The 12,451-nt window shown below is 49.3% G+C and overlaps 2 protein-coding genes across 2 annotated transcripts; one reads left to right on the forward strand and one right to left on the reverse strand.

The window, feature by feature from the left end:
- The first annotated feature begins 5,828 nt into the window (after nt 1–5,828).
- Nucleotides 5,829–10,866, forward strand: LOC123137799 (uncharacterized). The gene is made up of 4 exons (XM_044557646.1): nt 5,829–6,416; nt 7,074–7,298; nt 7,423–7,776; nt 9,932–10,866. Exons 1-4 carry the CDS (start codon nt 5,958–5,960, stop codon nt 10,406–10,408), a joined length of 1,515 nt encoding a protein of 504 aa, XP_044413581.1. The 5' UTR covers nt 5,829–5,957; the 3' UTR covers nt 10,409–10,866.
- A 263-nt stretch (nt 10,867–11,129) lies between these two features.
- LOC123137800 (uncharacterized) lies at nt 11,130–12,078 on the reverse strand. Its single transcript, XM_044557647.1, has 2 exons — nt 11,634–12,078; nt 11,130–11,539 (listed from the first exon to the last, which is right to left on the reverse strand). Exons 1-2 carry the CDS (start codon nt 11,876–11,878, stop codon nt 11,257–11,259), a joined length of 528 nt encoding a protein of 175 aa, XP_044413582.1. The 5' UTR covers nt 11,879–12,078; the 3' UTR covers nt 11,130–11,256.
- Nucleotides 12,079–12,451: the final 373 nt, after the last annotated feature.

Below are 12,451 nucleotides of genomic sequence, written 5' to 3' on the forward strand. Positions count from 1 at the left end.
GAATATCCCCTACTATGTCTTCATCCAAAGACACGTAGACACTAAGCCTTCTCGAAATCCACTTTAAAGACAACTCCGTTGAGTTTCTTTGAAGAGAAATCCACTTTAAAGACAACTCCGTCGAGTTTCTTCGAATGAATTTCATGCATAGTTTCATGTAGAACGACCACCCCGCCTAGGATATGTCGGGCCGGTCATGAAGGCAATTTGTGCAGGACATATGACTGTATGAGCAATCTCTGTTAGTCGATTTGTACCCACTTTGGTAAAAATTTGGAACTAACATTAAACAAGCAAATAGTACTAAATTGCTCAATTATCACCGCCTCTTCCTTCTTCTGAAGTAAAGTAATGGTTTCAAAGTTTAGCTTAAATAACCGAAGCTCTCCGTAACATATCCAGAAACATGGTAATAAGTCGCCCTTAATCGTCCCCCAATATTTTGGATAAAATTCTGCCGGGAATCGATCAGGGCCAGGCGCCTTATTGTTTTCATTTGCAATATCGCTGCATTAACCTTCTTCTATGTAAAGGGAGAGAGCTGCAGAATATCCTCCACCATGTCTTCATCCAAAGACATGAAAATAGACAACATCGATCTGAAAAGCTTCTTATAATAATGGACCCTCTTAGCTGGCGAACGGTCGCAGGGGGTGGCATTTGCGAATGATTTTGGTGGCATTTTTAGTTTGAGGGGATGGCAGTTTCTTCAGAGTGACATGTCAGTTTCGGTCAGAGAAGGCAATTTTTGTTTCTAAACTGCCATCGTTTGATCTAGTCTTAGAACTAAAACTGCCATAAAAAAGTTTTGCTTGACATCCTTTTCCCAGCAATTGGTCGCCTAGTTAACTTTTTGGGCGCTGATAGGCGCCGGCACGCCTGCCCAAATTTGGGCCGGTCAGCGCGTACCCGTTCGATAGCAATTCTCTGTACCGTCAGATCTGGTCCCCTTTCTCCTTTCTTTTCTGATACATCATGTGGAAACAAAACAAAAAAGAGAATCTCCAGCAGATCTTGCCTCACTCACGCAGCCCACCATGGCTGCCCGTGCCGTTGACTTTGAAGCCCCGCTGGCTTGCCGTCCTCGCAGCACCGGTCCTCACCGGATCCAAGCTTTTCCCCAGTCTCTCTGGTTGGTGCTTTTTTTCGCGGTTGAAGCTTTCCCCATGTCGATTGTAGCAAAAATAAAATCAGCAACAAAAGCAAAACAAAAACCCCAGTAATCTGTTGGAGCAAAACAATCAGCCTGATGTAGCAAAAATAACACCGGTTCCAGCAAAAAAACAAAAACTGTTCTAACAAGAAAAAAATTGAAGGTTTGATACGTCTCCAACGTATCTATAATTTTTGATTGTTCCATGCTATTATATTACCCCTTTTAGATGTTTATGGGCTTTATTTTACACATTTATATCATTTTTGGGACTAACCTACTAACCGGAGGCCCAGCCCATATTGCTGTTTTTTTTGCCTATTTCAGTATTTTGAAGAAAAGGAATATCAAACGAAGTCCAAACGGAATGAAACCTTCGGGAGCGTGATTTTTGGAACGAACGTGATCCGAAGAGCTTGCAGTGCAAGTCAACAAGCTTCCAAGGAAGCCACGAGATAGGAGGCCGCCCCCCTGTAGGGCGCGCCCCTATCTCGTGGGCCCCTCGGGCGGCCATCGACGTACTTCTTCCTCCTATATATACCTACGTACCCCGAAAACATCCAGGAGCACCACGAAACACAATTTCCACCGCCGTAACCTTCTGTATCCGCGAGATCTTATCTTGGAGCCTTCGCCGGCACTCTGTCGGAGGGAGAATCGACCATGGAGGGCTTCTACATCAACATCCTTGCCCCTCCGATGAGTTGTGAGTAGTTTACCACAGACCTATGGGTCCATAGTTATTAGCTAGATGGCTTCTTCTCTCTTTTGGGATCTCAATACAATGTTCTCCCCCTCTCTTGTGGAGATCTATTCAATGCAATCTCTTTTTGCGGTGTGTTTGTCGAGATCCGATGAATTGTGAGTTTATGATCAAGTTTATCTATGAATAATATTTGAATCTTCTCTCAATTCTTTTATGTATGATTGAGTTATCTTTGCAAGTCTCTTCGAATTATCAGTTTGGTTTGGCCTACTAGATTGATCTTTCTTTCCATGGGAGAAGTGCTTAGCTTTGGGTTCAATCTTGCGGTGTTCTTACCCAGTGACAGAAAGGGTTGCAAGGCACGTGTTGTATTGTTGCCATCGAGGATAACAAGATGGGGTTTATATCATATTGCATGAGTTTATCCCTCTACATCATGTCATCTTGCTTAATGCGTTTACTCTGTTCTTATGAACTTAATACTCTAGATGCAGGCAGGAGTCGGTCGATGTGTGGAGTAATAGTAGTAGATGCAGGCAGGAGTCGGTCTACTTGTTATGGACGTGATGCCTATATACATGATCATGCCTAGATAATCTCATAACTATGCGCTTTTCTATCAATTGCTCGACGGTAATTTGTTCACCCACCGTAATACTTATGCTATCTTGAGAGAAGCCTCTAGTGAAACCTATGCCCCCCGGGTCTATCTCTTATCATATTTGCTTCCAATCTACTTTTATTTGCATCTTTACTTTTTGCATCTATATTATAAAATACCAAAAATATATTTATCTTATCATACTATCTTTATTAGATCTCACTTTCGCAAGTGGCCATGAAGGGATTGACAACCCCTTTATTGCGTTGGTTGCGAGTTCTCTGTTTGTTTGTGTAGGTGCGTGGGACTTTTGAGGAGCCTCCTACTGGATTGATACCTTGGCTCTCAAAACTGAGGGAAATACTTACGCTACACTTGCTGCATCACCCTCTCCTCTTCGAGGAAAACCAACGCAAGATCAAGACGTAGCAAGGTTCCGGCAAAAACTAAAAATAATCTCGCCGGTTCAATAATTTCGTAGCTTGGTTGGAGCAAAAATGATTGTTGGTTCCAGCAAAAAGACCAATACAGCAAAGACCCATGGTAGCCGGTGTCCGTCACCGTCCCAACATCATCATAGCCTATGCAGGAAATTCGAATGCTAGTTCCAGCAAAAACCAAAAGAGGTTCTAGCAAAAATCTGATGCATCAAAAAATCATGGCAGTGACGGCGCCACCATCTTGTCAATTACAGCAAAATCAAAAGAATGTTCCAGCAAAGAAAAGAAGTGGTTTCAGCAAAAAACAAAAATGTTCATAAAAAATCGAACAGGGATGGTAGCAAAAAAGCCCAGAGATTGTAGCAATAAAAATGGGTGGATCCAGCAAAAAAAAAACCTGGTTCCAGCAAAAAAAACCCTGACGTCAATGGTTCCAGCACCGTCAAGCGCTGGTCACAACACCACCACCCCGCGGAGCGCCGAATCCACCCCTGGGCAGGAGATCTTGGAGCTCCCCGCAGCTCGTGATTTCCGGCGACATGCGGCGGCGCCGTCTCCATCGCACGCAGCACCACAGATCCACTCTCTCCGCACGGCACCTGGCCGGCATCGGCGACCACCAGCAACGAGACAAGCAGCAGTGCGGCAGTGCCACTGTCACCACCGGATCAAAGTAGCAGGACAACGACATGGCTAGGCTGGGTAGGGAGGAGGAGCTCCGGTGAAAGCAACGAAGCAAGGAGAGAGAGAAATGGGCGGTGAGAACAGACGTGAGGGGATAAGCGGTGGGGAACAGACGTGAAAGGATAAGGTGCTGAGATATTTTTTAAGAAGAGCCGTGTAGGCTGCGTCGTACGATCACACTTCATCGCACGTTTCTCGTGTGACCGGCGCAAAAGCTTGGCCGGTCTGCCGGCGTAAAACGTTTCCCTAACTTTTTCGATAATAATTTGAAATATGGAGTATATGATATTAGGTCCTCTTGACCTACTACGCTGCCCTCATCTTGTTCAAGCTGGTAAGCACGTGTCTTCCTAATCTCCGAGTTGCGGTTAGCTTAACCACTAAGAGCATCTCTAGCCGCGCCACCAAGGCCCCCAGGCGACTTTTCGGCCGCATGCGCCAAAAAATCGGCCCAGTCGCGCCCCCAAGGGTTCATTTTTCGCCGGCTCGGGCCGAAATTGGCGCCGGCGGACCCAATCCGAACACGACGCGCTGGGGGCGCTCGAGGGCGCCGGGCGAATCATTTTTGGCGCGAAAAAGCCGCAGGCCCTCCTTGCCAGCGACTCGTCTCTCTTCTCGCCGCTTCATCGTCCTCACCGCATTGTTTCCCGCGGCGAATCAATGCCAAAGCTGCCGCGCGCTGCCGCGCCGGTCAGCCTCCATTGATGCCTCACGGGCGGCGCAGTGAAGACCGGACGACGCGCGTCCCCTCGCCCGCCACGCGTACACGCGGCGGCCACGCGTACGCACGGTGCCTCGGCCTATATAAGTCGACCCCCGGCGCGCCGGTGACATGCACAGAGTCTCCACCACCGACGCGCCATTTCTCCCCCTTCTTCCCTCTCCTCTCGCCGTCTCCAGTTAGCATGGCCGAGCGCTTCCCAGGCGATGGCGCGGCGGCGAACGGCTTCGGCCGTCGCCATCTTCACGAGGACGAAGCTCGGCTCCTCTTCGAGGTCGAGTACCCGGTCCTGCCGGACATGCGGGTGCCCGGGGCGTGGAGAATCAGCGCCGGCGGGGTCCCGGTGCCACCACCGCCCACCGGGGCGGCGCGGCGTGCGGAGATCGCGCGTATCCGCGCCTCCCTGCCGCGGGCGCCGAGGGAAGGACCACGGTACGTCCCCGACAGCCCGCTCTGGGAGCCATACTTCCGCCGCCGCCACGCCGAACAGCTCGAGGCCACCAACGGCGTCGTGCCCTCCGGAAGGCTCAACTCCGAGGGGCGGCGCCGATGGTGGGGCGTGCCCGGTCGCACGCTGGAGGTCGTCCTCGAGTACATCGAGGGCGGCAACACGCCGAGGCTCGAGTACCCCGCTCCCCCGTCCTTCTCTCGCCGACGTGGGAGCTCGTGGACGCCGAGGCGCATGGAGCCTGGGGCGTCCTCCTCCTCGTCCGGCCGCTCGTCCGGCTCTCCCTGCCTCCGCCCCGTCAAGCCGGAGCCCCAGGACACGCCTGTCAGCCGGCGCACTCGCAGCTCCGGCGTCCACATCGGCGACTCCACCCCCCTATGGCCGCCTCGTCCTCGTCGCGCCCAAGCCGGAGCCCAGCCTCCCTGTGGAGTACGAGAAGATAGCCCGGCGCGGCTTCTCCGAACGGGAGGCCCTACAGTGGGCGCGAGACGACTACCTTTGCGACGAGATGGTCCGGCAGCGCCGGGCCCTGGAGGAGATTGCCGCCCGCAAACATGGGCGCGAGGACGGGCACGACGTCGTGATCCTCGACAGCGACGACGACGAGGACGCCCCCAGACCGTCCAACCCGCCGCGCCAACCGGGGGAGGGTTGCAGCATGGACGGCGGCCGCGGCGGAGGCGACGACGACGACGACGGCAGTGACTACACGCGGTTCTACAGCCTCCTCGGCATGTAGAACTGCAAGGGCGGCGGGCGGCGAGGAGCGGCAAGGGAGACGGCAAGGAACAGCCTAGTAGCTTTTTTTTTTATAAAATATTTTTAAATACGAACGAGCTCGCCGAAGTTTAGTTGAATTTGCGCTATGTTTGTGCCGTAATTTAAATTTTTAAAAAAACATGAGCGTGCAACTGGGGGCATCATGCCCACAGCGCGCGGTCTAGCGCTGGTGCGTCCGCAGGGGGTGATTTAGGGGCCAACTGATGCTCTAAGCTACGAAGCGACCCGATGAAAGGTGTCGCCGGTCTCGAAGAGGACAGGAAAACAAAAGACGCGCATTCAAACCACACGGTTCACTCGTTCCTCTTCTCTTCTCCCTTCGGACGCGAAGAAAAGAAACCCTCGGTCCTTCACAAAGAGAGAAGGGGAGAGAAAAAAAAATAAATTCAAAACCTCCCCCCCAAACCCCTCGTCCACCGCCGCCATGGACAGGGCCCCGCCGCGCGGCGCTCCTCGCGACGCCGTCGGCCAGCGGTGGCTCACCGTCTTCGCCTTCCAGGCCGCGCTCTCGGTCGCCGCCTCCGTAATCCACCTCGCGGTCTCCCCGAGCCGCCGCCACCCTAACCTCGGGGTACCCCCGGCCTTCCTCCTCGGGCTGCACCTGCCCCTCTCCTGCGCCGCCACGGGGCTCCTCGCGCTCGCCTTCCTCATCTCCGCCTCGCCCCACCCCGGCCAATCGCCCGTACCGAAGGTCGCCCTCGCGGCCTCCCTCTTCGCTTCGGCCGGCGCGCTATGCGTGGCCGCCGCGGCGTCTCTGGTCCCCAAGGACGCCGGATGGGCTGCCGTCGCTGGGCTGGGATTCCGCGGCGCTGTGTTGGGCGTGGTGTTCGCCGCTCACTACTTTGGGCGTGGGAGGTGGTTGCTCCAATTCCCCGTCGTGCAGGTGAGTGGAGTGGGGGAAAGTTAGGGTTTCTGCATATGCTGCTTGATTCATCCGAAATTGCAGATTAGGTTTGAATTCGTACGCTTTAAATTCTTATTACCACGACTAACATTAACTTCTCAGCAGTGATTTGCTGTGCAAATGACTATTGTTCTTAAAACATAGGAGTGATGTGATCTTAACTGTGGCTTGAACTATTGGTATTTTACCCTAGGGTGTTTGATCAGAGGAGAGGGTTGCTACTATCCATGCTGCACTATTTGGATCGGTATTTATTGGACACGCATCTATTATTCAAGTTAGACTTTTGAATTAGATATAGATGGTTCTATTATGAGCACTGTGCAATTTCCCCAGAATATCATGTTTTATGGTCAATTTCCAGTCAGAAGCTTTGTTTTTCTTCACTGTTTATTCGTAGTCATAGTTTGCCTATACTGTTCTTTTTTTTTTAGGTGTGAACATGATGGGAATGAATCAAAACTTATGGCAATCAGTTGTAATTTCAAAGCTAAGTTTGGTTAATTTTGATCCCTTAGTAGTCTTAGATTTGCTTGCTTGGTTGCATTTTCATTTGCTATCTTACAGTTCTTCCCAGCAGTCACTTGAGTATGTGGCCGCATGGTTTTAACTTTGTTAACTTGTTTTATTCTCCAGAGACCTATGTTCTATGGATTAAAGATGGGGCTTCTACCTTCTATTAAAAGGGCTCTAAAGATGTCGCTTCAGGTCTTCTTGCTTTCACTTGTCCTGATTCTTATTCTTCCTCGGCAATTCAGAATGGGAGGATCCATTGGAAGTCAAATTATCACCCAAATCGCTATTTTTATAGTGACTACAGGTGTTTCCTTCTGTTGGGAAATAAGCCATCATTTTGTCCAGGTTTGTTCTCTCCTCTGCAATCCAAATCAAACAACATGCTTTTAGATGCTTGTTTCTGCCGTATGTACTCTGCAGCTTGACTTTTGTGGAACTTTAATACACAACTGTTTTCAACGAATTTCAGGTTGTGCATACAAGACGATGCAGTTTTACTCCACCTCAGAGCTCTGCTGCTGCAGAGACTAATCCTACCGATTATATCCTCGAGACATTGGAACTAAGTAATCCACGTTCGCTGATGCAATATCTTGCATTCCAAGATTTGTGTGCAGTATCTGAATGCAACATTGAACCTTGGCGTCGAGGTGCCTTCTTTGAGGAGTCTGGTGAAACTTACAAAAGAATTGTGACAGCCTGTTTGAAGCCACTTGAGGACTTCACTTCAAAAATTGCTGAAGCACTTGAAGGGTTTACTAGTGAAAGGCCAGAACTATTATTACAACAGTCTAAGCTCTATGGTGCATTTAGTGATTCACAGGTAATTTTATAACCATTTCATTTACTTCTATTGTAGGTTCTTCAGTATATTTCCAGTTGTTAATCTTGTCTGTCTCTTCTTGTGTACTAATGAAATCTGCTCCCCGTCAAGAACCATCATCCAGGAAATAGTTTGAACCTACTGTTAAGTTGGTGCCTGCATTTTTTGTTTGACATCCGTGATAAAATTGTTTTAGAGTTGAATAAGGAGAGACCATGCTTTAAAGATGCTGAGTGGCTATAATTGAAGCATACATGCATAATGATTGGTTAGTCACAGTTAGACATACTCCAAAAGATTTGCATACAGCATCACACGATCCGGAAGATTTTGCACGATAACTGCTGATCATATATGTTAGATATGTTATGGAATATGAGTATGCGAGTATCCACATGTAATCTACCTCGGGAACGTTTAGTACTCCCTCTGTTCCATTAATTGTCGCTGATTTAGTGCAACTTTGTAGAAAATCAGCGACAATTAATATGGATCGGAGGGAGTAGCTTAATTTGAAATGCTCAGACCTTTTATTTGGAAGTTGGTAACGTCAAGTTTTCAGGCCTTTTGGAGCTGAAGGTTATTATGACAGCTTCCATATGAGTACCAAATGTATTTCTTCTAGTATAAAGTAATTGGATACTTAGGAGCATCAACTATCATTGTGTTTGATTGCAAATGACATAATAGGTATGCCATATGCACATGGACTGCGTGCAACAGTTTTGAATATTAGCTATGGGGCATTCTTTTCTGTAATATGGGAAGTTGGTTTGTTTATGGAATATGGCACATGTGGTGGAGATGTCAAAATTGTTTTTTTTACACGTACATGGTTGACCTGTGGTCTGGTTGATGCAAGTGTTATACTCCCTCCGTCCCAAAATAAGTGTCTCAACTTTGTACTAACTCTAGTGCAAAGTTGTACTAAGGTTGGGACACTTATTTTGGGACGGAGGGAGTAGTAAATAGTAGCTCACCATTAACTTCTGCAACATGCTTTTCCTCGGAACCAATGGATAGATTGTAGCAGAAGAAGCTCTGTTCCGCTTGGAGCAATTGTGTATTACCAAGAGTGTGTTTGTTTTGAGCCCAAATTTGCCCCACCATTTTTCTTCTCGAACAATGCAGGAGATCTGCATGCCATTTCATTGATAAGAAAGAGGATTAAAAGTACAATGCCACACACACGACACACCCCAAACCCATACACTCTGGACCAACTGATACATAGGAGCCATGCTTGAACAAAGGATACGACCAAAGCGCCAGAGCACTGACCCTAGAACAGGGTCTGAAGGCTGTGGGCCCTGGCTGTATGCCATAGGGCAGCCTCCTCTACCACCCGAACTACGAAAAACGCCCTAGGGCTAGCATTGGTGAAAACACAGTCGTTTCGGCATTTCCAAATCTGCCAAGCTACTATATGATCAAGGTATTGAGGCCTTTTCGGTGCTCCTTGTCCAATCTCTTGATTGCCCTGTTCCACCAGCCAGAGAAGGCCCCACCAACCCCACCAAATATTTGGCTAGCCAAAATTTTGGTCAAGGTTTTATGTGCCCATGAGTTGGCCAACTTTGACTAAAAAGATGAAGTAGAGTTGGGTAAGCAGCCATTGGCATGCCAATAAGTTTGTAACCATCCAAACAAAAACCAAAGTTTTGGTAAGGTCTCCTTGGGTAAGGTACAATTTTGCCAGAAACCAAACATACCCCAACTACCAAGGCTAGAAGTGAAAAATGGAGACTGCTTAGCTGATAGCTGGTGTGATGAGTTCTGACAGTATGGAAGCCCAAATTTGTGAAACATGATCATTTTAATAGCAGCTTGAATTTTTTTTATATTCAAGGACAACTACATGGTTAACATTTTGAAGATTTAGCTTATTTCTAGTGTGCATCTGGGGTGAATGTAGCTTAACATGATTCTTGTGGTTTGATAGCATTCAGAAACATTATTAAAGTCCGTAGGTGTCCTTCAGGGTAAGGTCAATTGTCTACATGCCTAAGCTTTAATAGCCTTGTCTTAAGATTGTTTAAGGCCTGCAATGTTTTATGTGCCAGATGTTGTATCATTGCCAAATCATTATAGTCCAAGTGTTAGTTCGTGCACTAATGCCTAATGATAGATTGTTCTGTATGACCTCTGAATGTAGATATGCTCATGGTGTGCTCGGACATTGGCGACATTAACTGCGCGCTCACGACAAGAGGATCGCTATGGAGTTGCTCAACTCACTGGCTGCAATGCTGCTGTGATGTCTACTTTGCTGTCTGCTCTAGTTGCGGTTGAAGCATGTTTAGGGAAGAAAACTAACCCACAACCTGCGCACTCACTGGGTCCAGCAAGCATTAAGTGGGGTAATAACTTCTCCACTGCAAGAAAAGGCAATGTAACTGCCATCGCAAGCACACAAAGAGGTGGTCTGCACACTAAAGCTCATTCAATGGCTGATGTTTTCCGGACTTCAATTTATCAGATAGTCTCAGCCTTCTTGGATGACATGCGGGCAAATGCAAAAGCTTCGAGTTTGGAGAAGAATTGGATCAGTGAAGGAAGAAAACCTATACATGGTTCACGTGCTGTGTTGGTTCAGAAGTTGAGCTTGTTTATTGAATACCGAGCTGTCTGAACTCTGTGTGATGTCTCTCAAATCGACAGTCTGTTGGGATGAAGGAATTTTGTTATTGGCCAAAATGCTTGTTTCAGTGAAGTTTGGAGCTGCTGACACTACTATCATCTCATTGAGGTCAAGGAATATTTGTTTCGGCACTATGATCCACTGGCGAAAAATCATTTTCCATTCCCCATCTTTTGGAGAACAAGAAGGGCCATGACCTGTTATTATTGTGATTTCTTGCAAAACCAATCTCACTATTTTTCAATTGTTTGAAGCATTACGCTAGCGAATGGAAAATTAAGCTCTCAATTTTGCATGGTACTCGAGAGGTGTTAGTATGTTGCTGTAGTATGGGGGAATGCCGAAATGTTTTGGGCTATCAGTCCACTTGATTGGCTTGTCAGAATGGTCATACTTGCACTGTAACTTATTACGCAGTAGTGCTAGTCAAGATCGAATGATTTTCTTTATTTGCTGATCAAGGTTTTGTTGTTCATGTGCACCAGCCCAGCCTTGACAGTGGCAAGTGGCTGGAGCCGTTGGCGCCGTTTCAATTTTTCTTTTTAAAGACAGCACGGTTTCATTTCCAACCTGTCTTTTGGTTTTGAGTTAGCAGATCATCCCTGTTTCTTAAGAATGGATCCATGGTGTTGAAAATCCCAAAATATTGTACTAGCTCATCTGCTGGTAACAGCAACCACGGGCCAGCTCTTCTCAGATTCAAGCCAGAATGTGCTGAAGTTGCATGGTATTTCCATTGAAGTAACCATTCTAATTCAGCCGTGGGTTTCTAATACAATCTCCCTCTATAAAGAACACCAACAGTGGAACAGAACAAGGCGTAGTACAGCCAGAAACTCCTAGCTAAAGATGAGGGCGTTGGCGGCCAGCCTCGCCGTCCTCGGCGAGGTGCCAAGCACTGAGAGGGCGGCCCTCGCGGACGCCTTCCTTGCGGCGGCGGCCTTGGGGCAATGCCGGCGCAGCGAGAGGAACCTGCCACGGTGCGCGTCAAGGCCGCCCTCACAGCTCCGCGACGGCTTGAGGCGCTTCTTGGCCGGCTTGGCCAGGTCCTCCAGGGAGGCCACGGCCGCCAGCGACGCGAACGACTGCGACTTGCCGTCGAAGAACAAGGACAATCCCCTCCTGCACAGCATAGAAAAGGCAGGTCAGCATCTCTCTCTGCTTAGAAATAGATCAGGAACGTAAACCGTCAACACTCGCATTCGCGCGCACGTACTTGATGGGGAGCTGCGTCATGAGGGCGGACATCTCGAAGTGGTCACCGGAGCTCGAGGAGGACGAGGAGCTGGCGTCGTCGGCGAGGTCGGAGGAAGAGGACGTCGAGCTCCGCGACGTGCACTCGGAGTCGGACGCGGAGCCGATGTCCTCGTCCTGCTCGTCGTAGGCGGCCCTGGGCGGCGCCACCATCATCATCTCCGCGGCGCGGCGGAACATCACGTACGCGTCCATCTGGGTCGCCATGCCGATCAGAGCAGACCAAACGGAGCAAGGAGAGATGCAGGTGATCTGAGATCAGCGATCGGTTGTGCTGGTGCGTTGGCGATGGAGGATCAAACGCCGCGCAGCGGCTATAAAGGGGGAGAGGAGGAGCGGAGGGTGAGTCACTGGGAGGATAAGGAGGGAGGAGGAGCGCGGCTACAAATAGGTGGGGGGACGTGGGCGCGGGGCGAGCGGAGGAGATAAAAGCGCCCCGGTTTATTCACGCCCAAGTAAATGCCGCCGATTGGTAGATTCGGCATTATCTCCTCCCTTCGTTCTCTTTACTCGTGTGGGGCTTTTGTTTAGCTTTGTGCGGAGAGGGACGCGGCGAGCGGCGGGAGAGAGGGAGTGGGCAGCAGCGGATAAGGCCTCCACATGGTTTCCCACCGCGCAGCGTTGGGAGCCGCGTGTGCTGTCTGGCTCGCCTTTGGATGACTGTGCCTGCGCGGCTGTGCTTGGTCGTTTCGGCAGGTGAAGGTCCACACACTTGAATTTCGCCTGCGCCGCGCCACGCGGGTTTCCCCAGTCCACTTGCTCTGGGACGCGGACAAAATC

The sequence above is a fragment of the Triticum aestivum genome, chromosome 6B (genome assembly GCF_018294505.1).
Source record: "Triticum aestivum cultivar Chinese Spring chromosome 6B, IWGSC CS RefSeq v2.1, whole genome shotgun sequence".
Lineage (NCBI taxonomy): Eukaryota > Viridiplantae > Streptophyta > Magnoliopsida > Poales > Poaceae > Triticum > Triticum aestivum.